The sequence below is a fragment of the Chelonia mydas genome, chromosome 6 (genome assembly GCF_015237465.2).
Source record: "Chelonia mydas isolate rCheMyd1 chromosome 6, rCheMyd1.pri.v2, whole genome shotgun sequence".
NCBI classification, from domain to species: Eukaryota; Metazoa; Chordata; order Testudines; family Cheloniidae; genus Chelonia; species Chelonia mydas.
This window is the reverse complement of record NC_051246.2, coordinates 90,514,897-90,540,411: the sequence shown is the minus strand read 5'-3', so window position 1 is coordinate 90,540,411 and position 25,515 is coordinate 90,514,897. Positions and strand designations below refer to the sequence as shown.

The 25,515-nt window shown below is 48.8% G+C and overlaps 2 protein-coding genes across 9 annotated transcripts; one reads left to right on the top strand and one right to left on the bottom strand.

The window, feature by feature from the left end:
• Nucleotides 1-25: 25 nt before the first annotated feature.
• Nucleotides 26-20,307, bottom strand: NPC2 (NPC intracellular cholesterol transporter 2). 3 transcript variants are annotated; one of them, XM_027827550.2, is made up of 4 exons: nt 20,092-20,307; nt 2,078-2,185; nt 1,573-1,745; nt 26-840 (listed from the first exon to the last, which is right to left on the bottom strand). In XM_027827550.2, the coding sequence occupies exons 1-4, from the start codon at nt 20,108-20,110 to the stop codon at nt 754-756; spliced, it is 387 nt and encodes a 128-aa protein (XP_027683351.1). In that variant the 5' UTR covers nt 20,111-20,307; the 3' UTR covers nt 26-753. The 3 variants fall into 3 exon arrangements, with proteins under 3 accessions (XP_027683351.1, XP_043404506.1, XP_037756611.1); XM_043548571.1 differs by lacking the exon at nt 20,092-20,307 and adding an exon at nt 14,348-14,396; XM_037900683.2 differs by lacking the exon at nt 20,092-20,307 and adding an exon at nt 9,833-10,165.
• On the top strand, nt 15,359-24,884 carry ISCA2 (iron-sulfur cluster assembly 2). Of its 6 annotated transcripts, none has more exons than XM_043548569.1 (4): nt 15,359-15,600; nt 21,493-21,664; nt 22,232-22,347; nt 22,552-24,884. In XM_043548569.1, the coding sequence occupies exons 1-4, from the start codon at nt 15,593-15,595 to the stop codon at nt 22,724-22,726; spliced, it is 471 nt and encodes a 156-aa protein (XP_043404504.1). In that variant the 5' UTR covers nt 15,359-15,592; the 3' UTR covers nt 22,727-24,884. The 6 variants fall into 6 exon arrangements, with proteins under 6 accessions (XP_043404504.1, XP_037756607.1, XP_037756608.1 ...); XM_037900679.2 differs by lacking the exon at nt 15,359-15,600 and adding an exon at nt 20,446-20,586; XM_037900680.2 differs by lacking the exon at nt 15,359-15,600 and adding an exon at nt 20,500-21,011.
• Nucleotides 24,885-25,515: the final 631 nt, after the last annotated feature.

Below are 25,515 nucleotides of genomic sequence, written 5' to 3'. Positions count from 1 at the left end.
CACACAAGGCAAAACAGGCAGGTGGTAGTTTTTATTGAGCCTTTATTAAAAAGGAAAGTTATAAAAAGAGGTTAGGGGTGAAGAGCCCCCAGCAGCAGCTCCATGTGAATTAACAGACAGTGCAAATCACTGGTTAGTTAGAGTCATCCCTGCAGAGATGCTGCATGCGGTTTGGGTTTGCGCCTGCACAGAGGAAGCATTCTCCCAGCTGTAGAGCTGCTGGCCACTGCTGGGCCAAGGAAACACCAGTGCTCATGGAAGACAAGTGGCAGGGCCAGTCCCCTCTCTTCACCCTCCATTGGCTCTGGATGGCAGATGCAGGTCGCAGGAACACTCTGGTCATGACTGAGCAGGAGAAAAGCAGAGGGATGCAGCAGCATTCTATCAGGACAGGCACTCAAGGGTTAACAGGCAGTAGCTGACACCAGCCCCATTGCATTAGAGAGAAAGAGAGAGAGAGAGAGGCTCATTTCAAGGGACAGACACCACCGCAGAGCTCCAGCAATGTGCTGCTCAGCCACTGCCACCAATGGCTGCCAGACTCTGCCCCCTCTTAAGTTGCAGGGAGTTGAGCCCTCTGCCTATTGATGCCCCTGCAGCAACTGCACCTCAGCTTTGGGACAACACAGTGCCGGCTGCTTAGAGGCTGCAGAATTTTGAAGCAGATGCCAGGAAATGCCCATTATATAAGAAGAGTCTGACCTATGTTTTCACTTCTACTCTCCCCTCCCCCAAAGCGGCAAGCAGGGCTCCTTAGCTGGTGATCTGGACAGGTATCTTCCAGCAGAACAACATCTCATTTTGGTCATCAATCAGTTCCCACTTGACGATCAGTTTAATCTGGAAGAGACAAAGGATGTGAGAGTGTGCAGGGAGTTGCTGGTCCTCAGGCATGGAGGCAGCCTAAGTTTCTTTGTGGGGTGGGGAAGGAGAAAACCCACCCCTCTGCCCCCAGTTATAGATGGAACTGCACCTCTGGAAGCAGACTGGGAGCCAGGTGAGCTGCATCAGGCTAATTCCAGCTATGCTGTACACCCAGAACATCTTGCATGCTAAGCAGGGTTGGCTGGAAGATCTCTAAGGACTAGCACTCCACCCTCCAAGTCAATACTGACCCTACTGCGGTGATAGAGGGACTTGCACTGTGTCTGTTAAGAAAAGTCCTGGCCCTTTGAGCTGAAATTTTCATTAAGCTCCCCATCACCATGAGGCACTAGGGCTAGGAGGGAAGAGCTGGTGCAGGGCCATGACTCTCAGAGTCACAGGCTCTGGAAGGAGGTTATCTGGAAGCACTGCCCAGAAAGGGGCCTGCAAACACTGTACACACCTTCCCCAACCCCTGCAGTCACAACCAAGCTGCTCCCTCTGACAGGCCTAGCATGGGATCAGGAATTGGAGACCGGTTTTGGAGAAAATAGTGCATGGAGCAGAGGTGACTCCTGACAGGTGACCTCCCATGCACCCCCTATTCCCAAGGGTAAAAGGGCCTCCCTGCTGAAAAGCATGCTGTGGGGCTGAGCCCTGACCAGGCTGGGTAGCTCTGAGACTTGGAGCTGGCTTGTGGGTACTTACACTGGGGTACTCGCTTTTCACAGGCAGCTTGTTCAGGTAGCTGTAGGAATGGCCTTTCTCAATGGGACACTGGATCCCACACTTGCATCCATCAGGCTCAGGGATGGGAAAGGGTATGTCCACATGGAGCATCTCCCCATACACCTTCGCTGTGCTGCCCTGGCTCTCGATCTCTGCAGACAGGGAAAGGGATGAGAGGGAGATGAGCAGCTGCCCACAGCTACAGAGCTATTAGGGCAGGGCACCATTTCCACCCCATGCAGTGTCCCCTGCAGCTCACAGGGATGCAATGTAGGATGAGGTCATCAGTAGATGCTCTTCATTTCTCTCCTGCTGTGAGGACACTTCCCAGCCATCCTTCCCCACATCTCCAACTGCTGCAGGCAAGTCCCAGGGATGAAAAGTGGTTACCTCCCCTTCTGCCCTCCCATCTCCACCCACCGCTGCAGAGAAGCCACCACCCCCATAGAAGCTCAACCCCTAAAGTAGCATGTTCTGCTCTTACTGCTGGAGAAGGTGACATTGACGCTGTAGGACATCCCTTTCTGGAGCTGGCAGGGCTGTGTGGGGCAGGGGCTCACATTCACTTCTGTGATGCTCCCATCTTTGGAGCCTGCAAGAACAAACAAGAACTTGGTTATTTTAGGGCCCTGTTACCCATAGTCAGAGGCCTCCAAGCAGCGTAACACCCAGTCCTAGTGTACATGACATGCACACACCAGCAATGCCAGACATGGCATAAGACATACATGCCCCTCAAAGCAATGAGTCTTGGAGACTAAGGAGGCTCCAGCTAGAGTTACTTTGTGAACAAACTGGAGAGAGTCCAGAGCAGTTCAACAAAAATGAGAAGTTTAGAAAATATGACTAATGGCCAATTCTTTCAACCCTTCCTCCTGTTTAGTCTAAAGAGGAGAGGGCTGAGCAGGGACCGGATAAATCTTCAAATATGTGAAAGGTTATTATAAAAGGACAGTGATCAGTTGTTCTCCATGTCCACTGAATGTAGGACAAGAAGTCATCAGCCTAGTCTGCAGCAAGGGAGATCTAGATTAGACACAAGCTTATTAATGAGGAGTAAGGCTACGATTTAATCACGGAGGTCGCTGGAAGTCACAGAAACCATGACTTCAGCTTGTGGCGGTCGGGAGCTGCAGAGTTCCCCGACTCCTGTAGGAGCAGGGGGTTGCAGGTTACCCCCACTGCCTCTGGCGGTCCCCTGGAGTTCCAAGCCATTGCAGACAGTGAGGGTACCCCACAGCTCCTGGATGTGGCAGGGCACCCCACCGCTCCTGGCCACCGTGGGCCCAAGCTGCAGGCGGTGGAGGTACTCTGGAGCTCCCGGTCACTGTGGGTGGTGGGGTGACCCCGCAGCCCCCAGCTGCTGCAGGGAGCAGGCCCCCACATCCAACCCACAGTGGGGGCCCCCTCAGCTCCTAGCCATAGGCAGCAGGGGACCCTGGAGCACTGACACCCAACTCATGGTGGGGGCCCCCTCAGCTTCTAGCCCCGCTGCAGGCCATGTGGGGACCTGCAGATCCCCATTTTGTTACAGATTTTTTAGTAAAAGTGAGGGACAGGTCACTGCTTCCCTGTACTTTTCTTTATTGCCTGTGACCTGTCCCTCACTTTTACTAAAAATATCCGTAACAAAATCTTAGCCTTAATGATGAGGGTAGTTAAACAACGGAAGAGGTTAACTAGGGAGGCCATGGAATCCTCATCTGTGGAGGGTTAAGACAGGTTGGACAAAAACCCCTATTATGGATGCTCTAGGTTTACTTGGCCCTGCCTTGGCAGAGAGAGTGGGGATGGGGATGATGATGGACTAAATGACCTCTCTGATTTACATGGCCCAGAGATGTTGGGAGCTTTGCACAATGAGGAGACTCACCCTCTCTGCACAAAGAAGGTGCTTTGTGATTAGGTTGAAGTAGGACAAATTGGGGGGTGAAGAGGAGATGTGGATTGCTTAGGTTTGAAAGTTTCCCTAGGGAAGGAGTGGGAGCCCTATTAGGTGGGACAACTATAGACCTTGCCAGGGCAAGGTCCATACTGGCAAATTGGGTGTTAGCAGCTCTAGCTCTCTGAGTTTTGCATTATTTGTATTCAGTGGCACCAAGTCAAACTTTTGGGAGGGGAAGCAAATTCCAGTCCCCACTCCTCCTCCATCAGGGACCCCATTCTACTCCCCCCTCTCTCTCTCTCACCCCCCCCCCCCCGGGACCCTCTCTCTCAACCAGGGAGTCTCCCCTCTCTCTCTTTTTCATAGATCCCAACCCAGAAGGGACCATTGGGATCATTTAAGTCCAGGGGTTCTCAGGGGTCAGGAGGTTATTTACAGGGTTATTTAGTCCAGGGGTCAGGAGGTTATTACCTGAGGGGTCACGAGCTGTCAGCCTCCACCCCAAACCCTGCTTTGCCAACGTTTATAATGGTGTTATAAATTAAAAACACTTTTTAAAAATATGTAAGGGGTGTCGCACTCAGAGGCTTGCTATGTGAAAGGGGTCACCAGTATAAAAGTTTGAGAACCACTGATCTAGTCTGACCTCTTGTATCACACAGGCCATAGACCTTCCCCAAAATAATTCCTGGAGCATATATTTTAGAAATTGCCAGAGAGCGAGAACCCACCACAGCCCTTGGTTGTTCCAATGGTTAATTACTTACACTGTTAAAAATTTAGAGTGTCAAGGTGCGTGAGGTAATATTTACGCTTTATTTCCAGTCTGAATATGTCTAGCTTCAAGGTCCAGCCATTGGACCATGTTATACTTTCTCTGCTAGACTGAAGAGCCCATTATCAAATGTTGGTTCCTCACTTAGGTACTTTTAGACCATAATCAAGTCACCATTGCATGAGTCGATGCTATCAGGAAGTGAGTTCTTGGCAGTCCCTGTGCACCAGGTTGCAAAACCATTTGGCTTGGCAGCCCTCCATCTGGACAGAGAACGGTCTGGGCCAAGTTTGAGTGGCATTGTAACCCTACGCATCAGGTCACAACGCCACTCACTGAAATTTGGCCCGGCTGTGTCTCTGTCTGTACAGGGGGATGGCTGGGTCAAATTTCAGTGGCATTGCAATGCTCTGGACCGCTCCTGCAGCAGAGTGCTGATTTAGTACAAGACCATTGCTTAAGGAAGTGCAAAAACCAGGGGGGGGGGGGGGAGAGGGGAGAAGGGGACATGACATGTCCCGTCCCCATCCCCCCCCCCGAATTGGCACCACAGTTTGTACTGGGCTATAAATGATGCTTTTCAACGGTCCATAGAGAAAAGCAAAACCCTGCTCTGGAACACAGGGAATCCGACTGGGTGAGTAACAGCGACAGACCCCGGGTGTTGGCGGGCGGGATTGAACCTGGGACCTCTGGAGCTCAGTGCATGAGCCTCTACCACAAGCTAAAAACCATATGGCTGTTAGCTAAGGCTGTAGAGCAAACTCATTAATCTCTAAGTGGTCCAAGTGCCACTAGATGGGACAGAACACCACACCCATGAGGTGTGTGGGTTACAAGTGCAGGGCAGCATGAAGCAGCCAGGGCAGCAGAATGACCTGCTGGGGTGTAATAGGTGGGGTTTCAGGAGATGGCAGCACAATGTACCTCTCCAAGTCTTTTCTCTAACTCCATTCACAGGAAGACAGTGCCAGCCATGGGGGCAGCATGGGCCTGGTGAAGGAGATTAACTAACACTTAGGACTGGAAGAGACACTATTAGGGACCATCTAATCCAGCTCCCTGGTACTAGCACAGGATTGTTCCTCACCTCTTCTAGCACAATGGCCTCCAGCGATGGATCTGAGGACAAGGCAGTGGGCAGAAGAAAATACTGGGTGAGGTGCAGGGAAAGGTGGAAATACCAGCTTCTTTAGGTAAGCAGGGCTAGAGACAAGAAGGGGAAGCTTGGGTTTAGTGGGAAAGTCAGTGCAGAGATTCAAGGAGGAGGAAACATGGTAAGAACAGCCAGAAAGGAAGATCACGTGGGATGAAATGGAGGAGAGAGGGAGGAATCTGCAACTGTCACAACAGGAAAACAGAGGATGAACTAGCGGATGAGCAGGGGGGAGAGGAAAGGACGCTGGTAGCAGAGAAGGGAGTTATAAGTCAACCCTGGCCTTGGTAGGATAGAAAGGAGGCCAGGCTCTGCTTGGTGACAGACATGACACATGACAGCAGTGTCCACAGAGGAAGAAGGAGGCTATTTAAATGGCCAAGTGTCCTCACTCTGAGTTCTAGTGACTATGAAGGGTTTTGTCTTGTCTATACCAACGCATGCCCTGAAATACACGTCCTTCGGGGGGGGGAACAGACTACATGCTGGGCCTCTCTCTGCAGCCACTTCCGGGTATACACAGACAGACTCTGCTGCTGTTTGTCAAGACTGAATGGGACAAGGCAAGTTTAGTAATATTTTTCAAATAGTGTTTCACCTGGGAGCACTGGAGTGCAGCACAAGATCAATTAAACCTTCCCAGTGCCCAAAGGCCCTCATCAGCAACTGTAGTGCTTTCAGTGGGTGGGCATGCACTAAGTAGGCCCTAAAGACAGGCCGTGGAAGACAAAGAAGTGAGCTGTAGCTCACGAAAGCTCAAGCTCAAATAAATTGGTTAGTCTCTAAGGTGCCACAAGTCCTCCTTTTCTTTTTGCAAAGACAGCATTGAGTATTTATCAATACCAGGGAAGTCCCAGTCTCTTGCAGAGTACAATGCTATGACAAAGCTTTAGAGTTCTCTGGCTTCACTGCATTGGGGGAGAAATTTATCTTTATCTTAGTTACTGGGATATCAGTTAAGAAGGTTTATTACTAAACTCAATGTGACCAACACAAAGCAGCCTTGGAGATATCTTTCTAATTAGCCAAAAAAGCCCTGCTTTCCAGTCTCTTCTCGCCTTTGAGAAAGAGCAATCTGTCATTTTACAACGGCCACCCTATCTTGTTTATGGAGGCCAGAGGTGAGTTAGATTGGAGGGAGGGAAGGTCACTTCATCCCTTTATTCCCCATATCGTCCTTGTCTTTATTTTAACAAACACTGTGTCATTGTGACCTCCCCTCAGAAGCTACATATTGAGCCATGGTTCATATAAAAGCCGATACATAATGTTTGTGTTGGCTTATCAACAGCTCTGCCATCATCCATTAGGATTCCTAGGTCTTTCTCAGCATGACTGGTCACTGGTTTCTCCCTCCTCCACCCTGGGAGGGGGTGAGGTTCCGAATGTGACTTCTCCCCTATCTGAATCTTTAGGCATCTAAATACCTTTAAAAACCAGCCCCTTCCTGCCTTTATTCTCCGTAGGCCTCTGTGTTATTTCTCTGCCCCGACTGGTCTCTGAACACTACCCAATGTAGTGTTATTGCTCAACTTTGCTGATATGCTCTTTATGCACCTCTTTCAGATTAGTGAGATTGTTCCACAAGATGGCCTGCCTGGATCAATGTAGTTTACAGAATCCCAGTGGATACCAGCCCCCAACTTGGTATCTTGCCATTTATCATTACCCATTGTTCAGAGGCGGTTATCACCCCAGCAGCCTCTCTACCAGACGCAGGGCCATAAAGTACAAGGTGCAGAATAAACAAGACAAGTCACTTTGTGAATCTAGCTCCTTAGGTGCCTAACCGGCCCTTTAGGCCCAACATTTAGGTGCCACTGGCACTAACAAAACCCCTGCTCAGCTGCTGCCTAACTCTGTAGGCACCTATAGGGATTTAAACTCCTATATTTCTGCCAGCGGGCATGCATAAAACCACCTCAGTCCTGATGCCACCTCACAACTAACAAGGTGCTTAGAGTTCTTGCTCACACCTAAGCCCCAATGGGATTCTCTTCTCCCTCTTATGGGGCCCAATGCATTAGGCAGGCTCACAGTACACTTAACTCATACAAAGGACAGCTGGGGGGCAGCAGGCATGGGTCCCAGAATACCCACTAGCCCTGTGGTTACCGTACTCATCTGGGATGTGAGACACTTGGGTTGGAATCCCCATGCTGCCTAATTTGGAGCTGAGAATTGAACCTGATTCTCCCACAGCCCAGCTGAGCACTCTGACCACCAGGCTATAGAGGAGGGGTGGACAAACTTTTTGACCTGAGGGCCACATCGGGGTTGCGAAATGGTATGGAGGGCTGGGTAGGGAAGACTGTGCTTCCCCAAACAGCCTGGCCCCCGCCCCCTCCCCACCCTTTGATTGCCTCCCTCAGAATCCCCGACCCATCCAACCCCCCTGCTCCTTGTCCCCTGACCGCCCACTCCCAGGACCCCCTGCTCCAGGACTGGCTTATTGGAAAGTCTGGGAGGTGGGCGGGCGCAAGAGGAGTGGCCGGGGGGCTAGCCTCCCCAGCTGGGAGCTCAAGAGCCAGGCAGGACAGTCCGGATGTGACCTGTGGGCTGTAGTTTGCCCACCTCTGCTAATAGAGTCAATCTCCCTCTCCAGCCTAATGAATATTTATACAAAGCAGAACAGCTTCCCACATAGCCTGGCAGTTAGGGCAATCCTCTGGAACACAGGAGACCTGGGTTCAAGTTCTTGCTCCAAGTCAGGCAGAGCAGGGACTTGAAATCAGGCTTCCCACATCCCCAGTGAGGGCCCCAGGCACTGGGCTATTAGCTGTGATGGGGTGGGGCACACTCCAGGCTGACCTGGTTTAGGCACCTAATACCAGGAGAAGGTTCATAGCTGAGAATTCCAAACAGAGAGAGGCCTCCGGCCTGTCAATCAGGTGCTTAGGACTCAGATCAATGGGGGTTAGTTGCTTAAGTATCTTTGTGGATCTGGGCCTTAATCCCCACCCCTTTCCCTTGCATTTCACTCCTGGCTAGCTTAGGTAGCACTCCCCATTCAGCTCGCTGGCTTCTGAGAATCCCTTACATAGGTCCCTAAATCTCCCCTAGGTGAGACTGCAAATTATTCCACTGGGTGACAGGTCACCTAAGCATTGCAATGCTTAACTCCTAAATCGACTTTGTGAAAGTAGTCCCTACTTGGAAGAGCTTTCAGTTCTAGGATGGCAGCCAGAGAATTGCTATAGGTTTGTTGTGTATATATATATATATCACACACACACACACACACTTCCATCATTGGTAAGTGTAGATTTTCCTGAACTGCCTCCTTTCAGCCTGCTTCGGTGAGTGTTTGCTGATTTCTTGTAAACATTGTGGCAGGAAGCTTTCAGTCCCGTGACAGTATCAGCTCCAAACCACTTTTAAGTTAATGTTTCAGGAAGATTGGGAAACACTGTTGAATGCAGACAGAGATTATATCTCCGGCCCTCCATTAAGCTATTCATTTTGAAATTCTAACAAAAGCTGGCTAAATGGGGAGAGAGTTGGATGCACATGAGGCTGAATAAGAGAGGACTTCCCATTGCTCTCAAAGGGGCACTGGGAAGCTGAGCTGGAAACTCCAGGAGTTACTTATTCAATGGGATGTGCATGAATTTTCCATGGCTGCTCTCCACAGAAAGAGAGAGAGTCAGAGGCTGCTATCTGTACTTAGTGCAAGCCTAACAGAGAAGAGACTGGCTCTGTATGACACCTGGTACAAATCTGGACACTCACTGAATACTATTTAAACAATTAACATGGAGCAAAATGGTTTGGAGAGCCGGTGAAGCTTGAAGCAAGAAATGCAGGTACTTTATGGATCTCCTCACTGTAGTAGCCCAGGCCCTAAATTCACCCTTAGCTCAACAAGCAGAGAACCGCTGCTAGGGAAAGTCTCTCCTTGGTTTCTCAACAGACCAGAGACATACCAGCCACCAGTCTGTAGCCTAGGACCTAAAAGAGGAACACGGAGGGAGTTTGCAGTGTCTTACAAGTGCTGTCAGTCAGGGAGCAACAAGGTTAACCTGCGTAGCTAAGGACTCCGCTAAGTACTGGAGAAGGGGGTTACAGACACATTAAGTGCTCCCTATGGGGGCCAGGGGATGCTTAGAAAGGGAAAGGTGGAGGAACCTTGACAGCAACTCCCAGGTGGGAGGGGAGGGCGCTAGGAAATTTTCCAGGACCCGAGCCAGCCAGCCAACAGGGAAAATACCCTCCCCAAGACTTCCCTGCACCTTTCACCCCCTCCCCAACCCTCCCAGGGGTTCGTGGGCTCCTCAGTTCCGAGGCTGAGCCACCCCAGCCTGGCGTGGGGAGGCGTTGTGCGGCACCCGACCCAGCTCGCACGCGGCCCGGGGCTGCAGGAGCGGGGCTTGGCCAGGCAGCGCCAGAGCCCGTGGAGCCGGGCAGGGCAGGAGCCACTCACCGCAGTCCACGAATCTGAGGGGCTCGGCCCGCGCCACAGAGCCGAGGGCCAGGAGCAGAGCCACGGTCAGGGCGAGCATGGTCCCAGCCGGCATCTGAGCGGGGAGAGGAGAATCCGGGAAGTGCGGCGCAGCCTGAGTCACCCGCAGGTCACCTGAAAGCCCGCGGCCCTGGCGCCGCCCCTGCGCTCAGCTGACTGCGAGGGAGCCGCCCCACGGTAGGCGGGGCCGGGCCAGGGGGTTCGGGGGGTTCCCCTTTGGACTCCTGGCCCTAGGCCCCCGGGCCCAGCCACATCACAGACAAGAACCTTTCAGCGTGACCCGGCCAGACCTTCATGGGCCCAGCAGAGCCAGAGATCCGGGCCCGGCCGAGGCGGACAGAGGGCGTTGCCAACCCCAAGCGTTCACACGCCCCACGTCAGAGACCTGAGAATGGATTTCTGTACATACATTCGGGAGTGTTTAGTCCCTTGCTGGTTTGGGACTGCAGGGGCCAGGGCCGTCCCTTGCCATTTGAGTGCCCTCCACAGCCCTCCACGCGGGATAGGGCTGGTTGCCAGAGCTGGTGCTACTGGGTATGCAGCACGCAGCTGCCTAGGGCACCATAAAATTTGGGGCTATTTGGTGCCCCAAATTTCATAGTGCCCTACAGAGCTGCATATTCTGCGCATGCCTAGGGACTGCCTTGGCAGGGGTGCTCGGCTCAGGCTCTCAAATCTTCCCCCACACAAAGCCAAGGGCTAGATGCCTCCTTCCCCCACCCTGCCCCTGGTTACAAAATGGGAAGCAGAGGTTCTTGTGTGATCTCTTGCTGTCAGGAGTGGAGCTTAAGAAAGACATTATCACAAGATTTATGATTTTAAAAGTCACAAGAGCCGGTAGCACTGCTGGTCTCTGCTGCTGGACCAACCTATCCCCTGTAGAAGACATGCCAGAGCTTGTGACTAACATTTCTGAAAAGCACTGACCCAGGAGCCATCTTTCACTGAGATTTAACCCCAGAGCAGAAGTGGCAAGGAACAGCTGGGGTGTAACGCAGCCAGTAATTTTGCACGCTCAGTCGTTCAGGGATTCTCAAACTTCATTTCACCATGACCCCCCTCGGGCAACAAAAATTACTACACGACCCCAAGAGGGGGGACCAAAGCCTGAACCCACCCAAGTCCCCGTGGCCTGAGCGAGAAGGTCCAAGCCCATGGGCTTCAGCCCTGGGCAGGGGGGCCTGTAACCTGAGCCATGCCACCCAGAGCCAAAGCCAGAGGGCTTTGGCTTCATCTCCGGGCCCCAGTAAGTCTAATGCCCGCCCTAGCAACTCCATTAAAATGGGGTCCCAACCCACACTTTGAGAACTGCTGGTCTAGTTTATGGAGATTAAGACAGAACCCCCAGCCCTGCCCACCCCATCCCAAAGACTCCTCACATGGTTCCTGGGTACCCTACACAATCACCCTGGCCAGCACACTCAGGAAGCCAGTTTAACTGGGTGGTCAGGGACACTCCCTTCCTGTAACTGATCAGCATCAGGCCACATATGGGATTCATTCCTGCTGCCCTCTTACCCCTGTCACACATATAATGGGGCTGTAGAGAGGCATCAGCAGCACCCTTGCAGAGTCTCCTCCACGTTGGAGCTGCTGTGGCAGGTGTTCAGCAGGCAGCTTTTCTCAGTGACTGTCAGCAATCCAAGGTAGGGGATTCAGTCTGAGCCCTAAACTCCTCCCCTCTCTCTTCCCCACATGATGGCTCCACATGCACACTCTTTTCCATCTGCATCAGGGCAGTAGAGAGGAGTAGGCTCCTGGCATTTCCACCCACTGCGCAGGGAGAGGAGAGAGATTGGTATGTGTCTTCTCCGTCTACCTACACCTGCTCCCCATATGGCATTCTTATGTACAGCTTATTATCGTACTGCCACACCCTTTGCTCTTCCTGTAGCACCCCTTTTTAATGCCATCCCCTCTGCAGTCTCCTTTGGAATGGAAACTCCTCAGGGCAGAACCTGACTGCCTTTTTGTCTGGCTAGTGGTGTGTTGGGTGCCAGAGTAAGGTTACACAACCTTTGTTGTTCACCGGGATGCAGTGTTTTACACTGGATTTAGCAAACTTGACAATGAGGTAATTAGTTTGCTATTTGGGAATAAGTACTCCTGGTTAAATGCTGACTAAGGAGAGAAGAAGTTATGCAATTGTAGCATTGAAAGGGTGTAAACAGGAAAATTGGAGCAGTTACTGAACATGATCCAGTGATGGAAGGATCCATAGGACTAATGTGATTAAATTAAAGAAAGAAAAATGCAGGCTGGATATCCCAACAGCAAGATGGATTAGGCTGCAGAGTGGTCTCCCATGAGAAGTGGTGGTAACCCCAGCCCCTGGGACATTTAAACTAGACGGCTCTGGACTGGAGAGGGGGTCCAAAGGAGAAGTGGCCCATAGTCCTTTTCCATCTCTCACATCCAATTTGAGCCTATGGAATGAGATCAGGTGGAGGTGTGAGCAAGGCTGCACCCTAGAGGAGATGAAATCTAAGATCAACAAGGAAAGAGCTGGTTTGAGAGGGAGAGAAGCTGGTGACCTGCACAGCATATCCACTGGGAGCAGAACCATAGTGAGAGAACCAGGACAGTTATACTTAGGCTTCCTCTCCTAGGCCCTCTCCCCAACGCCTCTACTGGAAAGCCACCCATTCCTAAATTCTTGATTGGTAAATTCAGTTTCTAAGCAAGAGGAGAGGAACAGTTGATGAGGGCATCCACATGCAACAGATGAGGAGCAGCCCAAGTGAGCAGATCCTAGCTAGAGCAGTAGAAGGAGTTCCTACAAAAGCAAGTGGAAATGTTCGTCCTTCAAGCAACAGTGAGTGAGCATGTCAGCAGGCTGACCTGTAGCCTCATTCATTAGTCAGACTTTGTAAAAGGGATTTCAGCACGTAGGGCACATGCTAAGTGTTATTTTGAGAAGGCAGTTGCACTCTTTGACCTGCACCAGCTATACCATGAGTCAGTTCTGCTTCATAATCCTCCAGTAACACTCAGTGATGGGCTCCAAATTTACTCCATGGATACTAGAAACAGGTGGCTACAAAAAAAAAAAAAGCCAAACAAATACATTTTCACCTGCTTCCTAATAATATTTTAAAAGGGGTTTAATCTGGCACCCTAAACTAGATTTAAAGTCACTCTGCACTAATTTGGTGCTGTAGGAAATAGTTGGCTCATTAGGTCATGCCAATAGCAGATCAAAGACACCAACACTCACATGCCTTGAGGCAGCAATATGGCTCGAGAGGGATGAGGCAGCCTCAATCCTTCCCTTTTCAGACCTGTCAGTGGTATCCACACTCAGCTTCATATCACTCAGATGTAAAGCCCCTGCTTATACAGATGATCTGAGTATCTGTCCCCCAGACAAGAATCTCTTGATGAAAAGACTGCAAGAGAATTACTACAACTGTGGAAGACTCTCCAGCAGCCACCTTTTTTCAAAAAGTTCCATCACTCCAGGAAACAATGTTTTTCTTTTAGATTGTAAGGGGAATTTTCCTGGGAGGTTCATCAATGGTTCCCTCTACAGAGTCTCAAGTAAACAAAGATCCCTTAGCGCCTACGATAATCCTTTCCAAAGTAAATGCTAAGGGAGTGGCTTGTCCCCTCAAAACACACCTCCAGAGATTTTAACCCACTCAAGTATCTCTTCTGGTCCAGCTGCTTGCAAAGTTATTTGATTTGTGTATCTTGAGTTCTTTCCTCAGGGCCCTCAGAAAGAATTTCCTTCTTTCCATCTCCAGACTTTGTGCTCTAGCAGCACCTATATGGGAGTTTTGAGCAGAGTTACTCTCAACTCAAATAGCAATATCCCCAAACGATTCTGGAGCATTCTCAATAAAGCAAGATAATAGGTCACCTTCAGCAACATACTCCGTGAGAATTAAATGGGACTCCTCCCTGATGAGCTACCCACCAACCACATCTTTACTTCATCAGATGCTCAAACATAGTAAAAATAAAGGCACATTTTCTCTTGTTCTATTTCATAGACTTTGAGACAAAAGATTTGTTTAATCTGGTACCAGGACTAACTCTTAGAAATGCTACAAAATAGATTTGTTATAAAGGCATCAAGTACAGAATAACGTTTCAAAAAATAGTTCACACCTTCTGACAGTTACTGCAACACAACGGCCTACTGGTCAACTCAGAAAAAGTGCTTCAGACAGACATTTTAGAGCACTCCAAGATAACACAGACTAATGTTGTATTACACACATGGAGATTAAACACACCCTAGTTTATGCATACCCAGGTAGTCTCATCATAAACACAGATGGGAACAAAAGACTGTTTACAAAACCACTGAATAAAGACCTGTGGAATGAGGTAGACACACTATCCATCATTAAGACTACTGCTAGAGCTGTTCAGTAGTATAACCCAACCAACTGAGAGTAAAGTCCAGGGCTCTAGTTTAACAGCCAGTTATAACTATAGCAACCTATAAAATCCCTATAGCAACCTTACATTTGCAGTCCAATGACAAACGCTTTATGTACATAGCAACAGTCCACCACGGAGCAGAACTGGATCACTTCCCTCATCCTGATCACCAGCCAGAAAAGAACAATTAAGTTCTCATGCTACATCAACCAGGACAGCAAATAAATATGCCCCTCCCCCACAAAGCACTATACAATCAAAACTCAAATTCAAATGAAAGTTTGAGCCTCTCATTATATAGCTATTCACTCCTTACACCATATTACAACCAGCTTCCAAATCATTAGAGCAAACCCCACCCAAAGCCAAAATGTGCTCAAAGTGCTTTATTAACCAATTAAAACAGCTGGACTACCACAAGTCCCCACACAGCTCATAGTAGCAGATGACCTCACTACAGCAAACTGAGCTGAGTTAAAGCACATGTTCACCCAGTAAGGAACCAACAACCAGATTAGGGAAGGAAACACAAAGCACAGGCCAAACCCAGAAAATAGAACTAAGCAAGCAATCAAGGTGATAAAGAAGAGTAGGGGACAGAGACATTCTCTGCTCCAGTGTCTGAAATACAAGGGAGTGCAGAAAAGAGACATCATCATTGCCAGGAATCAGAAAAGACTTTTAAAAAATAAAATTAAAAGAAAAGCCATGAAGGGAAAATCCTGTGCATGACCCTAGATGAGAGAGACAGCAGTACACTGCTTAATGACTAGTTTAGGAATGGCTACTAATAAACTAGGAGACCCAAATACAGCATGAACCCCTCTCTGGTCATAGTATCAGAGGGGTAGCCGTGTTAGTCTGGATCTGTAAAAGTGGCAAAGAGTCCTGTGGTACCTTATAGACTAACAGACGTATTGGAGCATAAGCTTTCATGGGTGAATATCCACTTTGTCGGATGCATACTCTGGTCATACTTACTTCTAGCAGATATCTGAGGGGTCTATTTCTTATACATGACAACACCTTCTTATTGTAACCCCTTTGGGGTTTAGAGAGCATGGCCCCTTTAAATCATTTTCCTAAGGGGCAAGGGGGAGCAGTGAGAGAAAGGAGGGAAACTCCAGGGTGTGGCTCTGGAGCTCCTGAGAGAGAAGGGCTGCAGCAAGCAGGCCCTTGCAAAGTAAACCTGCCTGAAGCCTGGGAAGGACAGGGCGGCCAATCGGGGACACCCTAGGACAGGAGCCAGGAGGAGCACTGTGCCAGGGAGAAATTGCCCAAGAAGGACAGGCCGGACCCGGACCCAGTTTTACTGCTGCCCAGAGCTGCATGGGGCTGTGAGTACTGGGGCTTGTGACTCTGCATTGGGAATAAGGAGGAAGGCTGCTAGTTAGTTAAGTGGGGAGGTGGTCGCTCTGTGTGGCTTTGCAGAGAGCGGCAGAAGAGGGCACCGGAAGGGTTTGTTGGGGAAAGTTTACTGGTGTTGAAGACGACCAGGAGCACCCAAGACTCACTGCCAGATTGGAACTTTGGTCAGGACTCCTGAACTCTGTGTGCAGACACATTGCTCAGTGTCTGCCCTTTCAGACTGTGCTATAACTGGGCCTGTGGGGCCTTGGTTTGAATGCAACCCTATGTTTTACTGCTCCCCCTGTATTTCCCCTTGTTATTTTTCTCCTCTCATCCCTCTGTAAATAAATATTTCCCTTTCTTATATCCATTGTACTTTTCCGGTGGGTTCACTCTGTGGGGTTTGGAACAGATCCCCTGGGGTGGAAGGGATTTTTCCTGTTGCATTCCTGCGCGCGCCTTCTCTTGCCCAGAGCTGCCTGCAGAGCAAACTCCATCTTGGCCATGAGGGTGCTAAAGTTACACCTGGTGGCCCGGATAAGGATTTGGAGTACACACATGCACACAACTACGTTGTGCGCCCTGGACTCTCCTTCACAAAGAAACTCCTGAGTGACTTAGTTAAAAAATAAATAAAATAAAATGGAGAAGGAATTACTAGAAGACCTGTGCCGAGGGGCATGAATCCCAGTAACCAAAGCTGTGCTGGTGGCGGGGTTTCCAGAAGAGATGGAACCGAATGAAATTGAGGAGGGCCTAGATGCAGCTGAAATACTGGGGAGAGTGAAGGTCCACCCTCGTATTTACAACGGCAAAGTGAAGGGCATGGTAGCACTATGAACTCACTCCTAGGAAGCAGATCTTGATAAAGTGCCCAAAGAGGTGCAAGGAGGCGGTATCCCCTGGACAATTCTGGGGGCAGAGCAGTCCCCTACTAGTGTGCCCGTGTCACTTGAGGTGGATTCTTTAGTGCAGAAATTGCAAGCTCTGATGGTGGATGAGAAGCGGATAAGAGAGGAATTAATTTTGGCATTAGGAGGGGCTCCAACACCCGCAGCACCCAGCCTGGTTGGATGGGCCAAAGCACTGGGAAATGCTCTCAAAGATGCGTTGAAGCCGGCATATGAAAGTGCTCCATACAAGCGGTTACGTTCTTTCTCAGGGGGTGTCCCCTTTACCCTCAGGGGAGGATAATTACAAGACCTGGAGGGATTTTACAGTGCCACTTGTCCAAGAGTGGGAATGCTCTGATGCTGAGAAGCGGAAACGTGTGCTTGAGAGTCTGAGGGGATCTGCCATGCAAATTGTCTGAGCCCTGAAAGACTCCCAACTAGCTGCCACAGTGCAAGACTATTTAACCGCTCTTGAGAGTGTCTACGGTGCTACTAATTGCAGTGAAGATCTGTATTATCGTTTCAGCCATACCTATCAGGAGCCCCATGAATGATTGTCAGATTTCATCAGGAGACTAGAGGATTTGCTACGGCAGGTAGTGCAGAAGGAAGGCATCCCCACCAAGCACATTGATTCCACTAGGTTGGACCAGATCCTTCAGGGCACCCAACAAGATGGGTTGATGTGGTGGCAACTGCAGCTGAGGGAGTGGGCCCAAAACCTACCCCCATTCCACAAGCTCATTCAAGAGATACGTGAAGAGGAGGAGTGATTGTTGCAAATGGACGCAGTGGTGCAGCCGAAGAAGGCAGGGAGCCACACCACCACAGTGCTTGGAGAGATGGAAGATGCCCCATCAGTGGCAGCGGCACTGAGAGATTTGACCCGAGAAGTGGCCATACTTTGCCATCCTCAAGAGTATCAGGAGGGGTGATAGCCGGCGAGAAGGTTTCTGTTACAACTGTGGGAGAGATGGTCGCTATGCCTTAGATGCCAAAACAAGACAGATCATGCAAGGGTATCTCAGAGATTGCAGCAAACCATTAGGGAGCTTCAGGGAAACACCAACAAGGCTTTGGGGAAGGAGCAACCCAAGACCCTGAAATTCCAAGGCTCCCCAGAAAAAAACACAAACAGGGTTACATTATGTTTTATGGAGAAGCACACTTACCTACTGAGTCTATAACTGCCACTTCATAAGTACATTCCTTGTACATTCATGCTACTACACTCTCTTATGCTGCTTGATATCCTTAAAAAACACAGTAGATATTTTTTAATATTACCCTACTTTCCTGAGGTTCTCACTAAACCCTCACAGTATATTCTGTCTCCCGAAAACATAAATTTTTCATAAAGAGGCTTTCTTTCCTGGGGAACACTCCCTGCAGTCCCATATCAGGTGAGCAACCATTTCTTTAATCTTACATATGTTACATAACGCATCTTTATGTCTATTCAATAAATATAAATTATCATTATTCAAACCACAGTAACCAGTTAATGGCCTAACTAGAAGTACTTCACCTTACATACCTTTGGAGTACAGTAGCACATTATCCTCTATTTTGGGGTATACTTCATAGAATCCTCGTCCTCTTTTCTCCTTGGTCCACAATTCCTGGCATACCTTTTAAAATCCTTTTTAACTAAATTTTCAAATTCCTTCTCACTCAAAGGACTCTTTATATCAATTGCTGCATTTTTAAAGCATTTTTTTGCTTCCTTCTCTGCTATTTCGTTGCCAGGCATGCCAAAATGTGCTGGAATCCATGCTAGTACTATGTTCACATTCAAATGACATCTGTCTAGTTTGTCTTGCTAATAAAGTATTAATGACATTAGTTGAAAATGAGCCCAGCTGGCTCACCCTTGCTTCTCTCTAGGCCTAAGTGACGTTGCACTTCATATGTTTTATGGAAATATGCTAATGAGCGTAAATATCATGTAACTGGAATATGCTTCATGCAAAAGGTCTCTTGTAAGGTATCATTACAAAGCTTATAATCTACTGAGTGTGTTCATCCTATTTGTATGAATGTATCGTTCTTAGAAGTACTTGTGGCACCTTAGAGACTAACCAATTTATTTGAGCATAAGCTTTCGTGAGCTACAGCTCACTTCATCGGATGCATACTGTGGAAAGTGTAGAAGATCTTATATTATATTATATAATATATATATATTATATTATAATATAATAAGAAGATCTTCTATACTTTCCACAGTATGCATCCGATGAAGTGAGCTGTAGCTCACGAAAGCTTATGCTCAAATAAATTGGTTAGTCTCTAAGGTGCCACAAGTACTCCTTTTCTTTTTGCGAATACAGACTAACACGGCTGCTACTCTGAAAAATGTATCGTTCTTGTGTCTGAAACTAGGAATATGAAATATAACTCTGGGGTCACTGTAATTATGCAAAGTGTGGGCCATTAATAGCGGCTTGGAATCTTGATGGCTCCTATTAACTAGGACAATTGGTTGTGAATGGCTCTGTTTACTTGCAGGCCAACCCTGAAAGAATGGAGAATGAGGTCTTAGTGACGTGATCATGTCACCTGGTACTGGAATCCATCTTCTAAATGGAAAAGCACCAGGTTTAAGGAAGGGTGGGGACCCAGAGAGACAAAACATTCCCGCCTTGTGCAAAAGCTATAAAAGGGGGTGGGACAGAACAAAGGAGGCTGGCCATCATGAGAAAACCCCTAGTTACCACCTGAGCTGGAACTAACAAGAACTGTACCGGGGAAAAGGATTGGGCCCAGACTAGAAGGGAGTCTAGTCTGAGAAAGAAGCTTACTGGAACATCACTGAGGGGGAAATTTACCTGTATTCAGTTTCTTAAATGTATTAGGCTTAGACTTGTGTGTTGTGTTTTGTTTTGTTTTGCTTGGTAACTTACTGTGTTCTGTTGGTTATTACTTGAAACCATTTAAATCCTACTTTTTATACTTAATAAACAAAAAAGTGATTTTATTAACTCAAAGTAAGTGATTAATACCTGGGGGAGCAAACAGCTGTGCATATCTCTCTATCAGTGTTATAGAAGGTGAACAGTTTGAGTTTACCCTATATAAGCTTTGTACAGCGTAAAATGGATTTATTTGGGGTTGGATCCCATTGGGAGCTGGGTGTCCGGGTGCTGGAGATAGGTGACTTGCTGAGCAGTTTCGGGTTAAAGTCTGCAGCTTTAGGGCGTGGACCAGACCTAGGTCTGTGTTGCAGCAAACTAGCATGTCTGGCTCAAAAAGACAGGGTTCTGGAGGCACAAGCTGGCAGTGGAAAATGCGCTCAGAGGAAATTCCAACACATCAGGTGTCCGCCTCAAGGGGGTCTCTGTGACTGAACCTGTCACAGCCTATATTAACCTTATCGTCTGGTTGCAAGGGGATCTACAGTCTGGGCAACATAGAAAAACAGAAGTCATGTTGTCAGATTTTTACGACTACTGTTACTAAAAACATCTAAAATCACTAACACTAAAAGAGATTGGATTTCCCCTCCTGTTTTTACTCCCTCTGTGAGTCAGTTTCTGTTTCCTGCAAACTGTCCTGCAGAAATGAAGTTTGCCAAACACCTACCTATGTGGCATGCTGTCATGCAGCAGGGTAATCCAGTACACAGAGGTCAGCCCAGACACACTGTCGGCAAGAGAGAACTGAAGGTGGTGCAGCAGTTAAAGGGAAGACAGGATTCCCGACCCCATCCCTGGCTGCAGTCCACAGGAGCAATCCCTCTGTTCCAAGGCGCCGACTCTGTGGGTGCTTGGAGGCTGTGACGCGGGTGAGCCGGCCCCATCAGCCAGTCTGTTGCTTAGCAACCAAACTCAAGACGCTACGTTCCTAAACCACTTCGCTACCGCGCCCGCGCACCTTCTCCCTGGCATTTCCGCCTCGGTAGCTGTCATGGCAGGTTCACGTCACCGAACCCGTGGGAAGAGGCGGGGCTCGGCGGGCTCTGCACCAATAGCGATGTGGCAGGTGGGCGGGGCATTCTAAGGGCCCCTGGTGCAAGATGGCGGCGTTGGGGGTGCTGCTGAACTGTCTGCGGAGGCTGCGTCCCAGCGCTCGGTGCAGGTAGCGCTGCGGCCCTCTCGCCGGCCTCGGGCGGAGCCGGGACACTAGCCCGGGGTCCCCGCTCCGTCCCTGGCGCGTGTGGGGGGGCCCCGCGCTGGCGCTGCGCGCCTGCAGCTCCCTCTCCTGGCCCTTGGGCAGCCTCGCCGCGAGCACCCGGCCCCTGCCGTGCAGCGAGCGGGCGGCAGCGCCAAGCCCCGCTCAGCGCCTGACTCGGCCGTTCCCCCGGGGGGCGGGGGATGAGGTGCGGGCCGGTGGCGCCCCTGGAGAGGGACACGGGGCCACTGCGAACCTCGGGGCCAGGGCGCGGTTAGCTCCGCGCCGCAGGCCGCGCGGTGTGACCCAGCCGGAGAAAACCGCCTTAGAACAATGCGCAGGTGCTCTAGGGACTCGCTGGTGCCCGGTGCCCGGCCAAGAGTTGGCAGCAGGTAGCAAAATAGTCTCGCCTGTAGCTAAGGTACCTGTAGTAGACAGGGTGTCAGACAGGTGATGGACACGGACACTCCTGGTTCAGGGCACAAGCCATCTCCCCAGGGACGCCCTCTGCGGGCAGGGTCGCCCAGCACAGTGGGCTGGGGCGTTCTTCGCTCCTGCCTCCAAAGCATCTGATAGTGGCTGCTGTCACATACCCGATACCAGACTAACCTGATCATTGCTGTGAACCAGCCTGTTTCTATAATCTCTCCGTGCTGTCACTAGCTATATAGATATGTACATCGAAGCAGTGTCAATTAGGCATTTCTCCTCCTTGACACTCCCCATCCATCTCAGGTTGTTTCTACTCTCTCATGAGAATTCCTCCCACCGCCCCCCCGGCATTCCCAAAATCTCCTTTCTGGAGCTCTGCTCTAGTAACCTTTGTGCTTTTCACCTGCCTTGCTGACTATTTCCATCCCCATCTTTTCACAGCAGCCTTTCTCCTACTTTGCTGCGCCTAGTAAGAACACCACCCTGTTCTTCTCAGAATGGAGTCCATGTACCAAGCATCAGGGTGCAGTGGGCATCATCCTCTTCTAAGCCAGGGCAACCAGTGTCTGACTCTAGCGAGGGACATATCTACCTCACCAACAGCTGTGTGAAGGTACAATTCTCTAGAAGGCGCTCATGGTGTGTCATTGTGTGCATGTCATTGAAAAGGTTGTTGCAGTGCCTGGCATGCTCTGAGCATGAAATTCTCTACAATTGACATCCCTGTAACATCATGCTACTTATAGCTACTTGACCTAAAGGTTCCCAAAGCTTTCGGTAATCATCCATAGGGTTCACTGATGGACACACCCCCCCCCCCCCCCCCCCCCCCCCCCCACACACACACACAGTCCTTTCAGACACACAGTGCCCTTTGAGGCAACTGCAGACTTCATGGGAGCTGAGTCTTGGGAAATCAGTGATTTCCCCCTCATCTCTCACATGAGCTGCATGAGGGATTCCCCACACATGGCTGTGGTGGACAGGGGTATGCTGCAGACCTGGCTGCTTATGAGTTACTTCCCCAAGGTCATACAGGTGCCCCTTCCATATTGCTCTGATTCTGGCCCTTGTTCTGTTGAGGCATCTTGTAGGCTTGATATGGGATTGGAAGCAGTTTCTGTCTGCTTGCACATGAATATTGCAGATCTTTTAATGCTCCTCCCTTTCTGCTTTGCAGAGGCTGCTGGAGATTATAGAAGGGTCTGAGTTTCTCAGGCTGCAAGTGGAGGGAGGTGGCTGCTCTGGATTCCAGTACAAGTTTTCTTTGGACACAGTTATCAATCCTGATGACAGGCAAGGACAGAGGATAAAGGAGTGTGGGTGTATGATGGTGGGGGGAGACTTCTGTGGACTAAAGTGGTGAGAAGGGTATGTGTGATAATATATGTTGAAGGGAGGAGGTGGGTGATCACAGTGTATTCCTTTATACTTCTGGAAGTGTGCTTTTCCCTTTTTTGTCTGTGGGGTTATAACAAGCCACATATGCTTCTTTCCTAGGGTGTTTGAACAAAGTGGTGCTCGTGTTGTTGTGGATGTGGACAGCCTGGCCTTTGTGAAAGGTGCAATGGTGGATTTCAGCCAGGAGCTGATCCGCAACTCATTCCAGGTGGTGAGCAATCCACAGGCTGAGCAGGGCTGCTCGTGTGGGACATCCTTCTCTGTCAAACTCTGAGTGGACTCCTCCTTGGGTGTTGCTTGGGTGGACATTGAGCCAGAGACTGTCCTCAGCATCATCTCCAAGGGTTCCTCATTTTGGTATTTTCTCAGCTTCCCCAATCCTCCTCCTCAATCTGTTATACAATTACTGCAAATGTCCCCATTTGCCTATCTGAACTGAGTCTGCAGCCAAGACCTATAGGACTCTCTCTCCAAGGGTTTGAAATAGGCTTTAAATCCCACACAAAAGCATCTTCTGTCCTCTATGAAGCTCCAGGAACTGCTGAATATAATGAGCCACCCTGATCTCCCTGAGCCACCCAGCACATGGGACTGCCTTTCAGGAGCTGCCTGTACATGTGTATTTGACTTTTTTTTAATATCAGTTTCCATTGTTTATTTATATTGTTCATGCTTTTCAAAGTGTGGTTAGAATGCAGATCTCTCTAGGGAGATGGTTGTTTCCCCTTTGTCCTTAAACTGGCTCTGGGATTCCTGTTGTGCCTGCCCTTTTCAGCTGGCTGTGGGTCTTCCCAGACAATTTGTTCTACTAATCTCCTTATTCTTGATGACCTACCTGCCTACAGGGAGCAGCCAGCAGCTGGGGAAGACTGGTCTAACTGGTACATGTAGGTGAAGCAGAGAGGTGGGTGTAGGGGGGAGGATTAAAGCTTTAGGGTTAGGGCTCCAAAAAAAAAAGAAAAAAAAAAGCAAGCAATTTGGTTTGTTTCCCTCCTGACTCAATTTTAAAAAGTGGTACAAATCAGCAAATGGCTTTTTAAACTCTCTCTACTTTTGCCAGCAGGGTATAAATTGCATGGTGGATTGGCGAGCCTGTGGTCACATCTAGGAGGCCTTGTACCCTGTCCTGCACATCGCTTTGATTTAATAATCTAAAGCATTTTCCTAATTTTGATGGATAACCTAATCTCTCTTTAGCCTTGTTTCTGTTTTTAGGAGAGAAACACATCTCTCATTCCCTTTGTAGGGTAGTGCCCAGACACAACTGTGCTGTAGGAAGGGTGGCCTAGGGGTTTCCAGTGCAACTTCATTTTCAGTTACTCATCACTTTGTGGAACTCCCATCTTATAGCTGAAGTTTTCCATGCTTAGTCTCTGCCTGAAGGTGAATGTTTGGTAAATTTGAGCCAAAATGCTTCATCTGTTTTCAGCTGACAGGAGGGATAGGGAACTTGTGTGCTTTTCCCATTATTATAAAAGAACCTACTTTAATAGTCTCACAACCAAATCGTGGGATTTAAAAGTGTTAGTTTCCCATGGAATGAGCTTGCGATTTGGGCAGATTTTAATCCATTGAAAATTGAATACCAAGCAGTAAGTTTTTTTTACTAAGTGTGTTAAATGCTTATCTAAAAAGGGTTTTTGCATGTGTGCACTGCTGAGTTACCTGTGTACTGATCTCTGAAGTGGTTGCTCCTAAACAGCTTTGATTCCTTCCCCTCCCCCCCCCCCAGTATTTTGAATCTGGATCTGCTGCAACTTTGGCTTTAGGGGAACGTGCAGAAGGTCCTGAGTTCTGCTCCTACGTCTTCCCTGAGTGGCTTTAATAATTTTCTGAAATTGACACGCCTTCTTTTGTTATGTCTCTTATTTGCCCTTCCTAGGTGTGGGACTAACATTAACCCATTTGGTAGATGGGGTTGCTGAAGGCACAGAGAACAGACTTGCCTAAACTCCCATGGTTAAGCTTGCAACACAGCTGGAAAGAGCATGTTTATCTCTGTGCTAGACTCTTGTTTTATCTACCAAACCACAGTGCTTCTCAGACAAAGTGTTTCCAATCTTATGCACTTAGAAGGTCAGCTCTAAAGCCTTGTGTGGATGCCGATCATTATTAACCCTGATTTTTAGGTAGGGTAACTAAGCCACAGGCATTGTTCTCTGATACAAGAAACAGGTTCTAATACTGTTTGAACTTGGGTAATTCCCTTTCTGTGCCTCATTTAACCGATACAGAAAAATAGGTATGAGTGATTGTAAGATGACAAAAATGGCAGGGGGCTCTGCGACACTGCAGAGCCTGAAATTACTTAACTTTTTTTCTAAATGGACTTGATTTTAAGTTGTCCCTTTAACCATATGACTTTAACATTCTATCAATGAGTTTGTTGTATGGAATTTAAACTGAATGTACCTGTTCTGTTCCACTCCTCACAATCCGTGTCTTTGCTCATTTTCTGTTCAGTGCTGTCGCTTAAGGAAACGCTCCCTATACGCAGACCATTTTCCCCCTTTTGCAGAAGCTGCCTCCTGAGCAACTTAAAGAACACTTTAAGTACTACCTGTAGTCACTTGTACACAATCCTGGGGGAAACCCACATATGCAGCTTTCTTCACCTGTAATGTTGGCAATATCTCAGTAACTTCACTAGATGGCGCTCTTACTCTTTGGGAGTCATGTTGTTGAACAACAACGTACAGAGACTTTGGGCCTGAATTTTGGTTCTGACTGAGCTGTGCCTGTCTCAGGCCCTAGGAAAGGGGCAAAAATGTATTTGCAGCTTCCCAGTTCCAGGGATGGCTGGAGACTAATTCAGCTCCCAGTGTAAGTTAAGGAGTACTTGTGGCACCTTAGAGACTAACAAATTTATTTGAGCATAAGCTTTCATGAGCTACAGCTCACTTCATTGGATGCATACCACGAAAGCTTATGCTCAAATAAATTTGTTAGTCTCTAAGGTGCCACAAGTACTCCTTTTCTTTTTGCGGATACAGACTAACACAGCTGCTACTCTGAAACCAGTGTAAATTAGAACAGTCTGGTTGTCTGTTGTTTGAATGGACG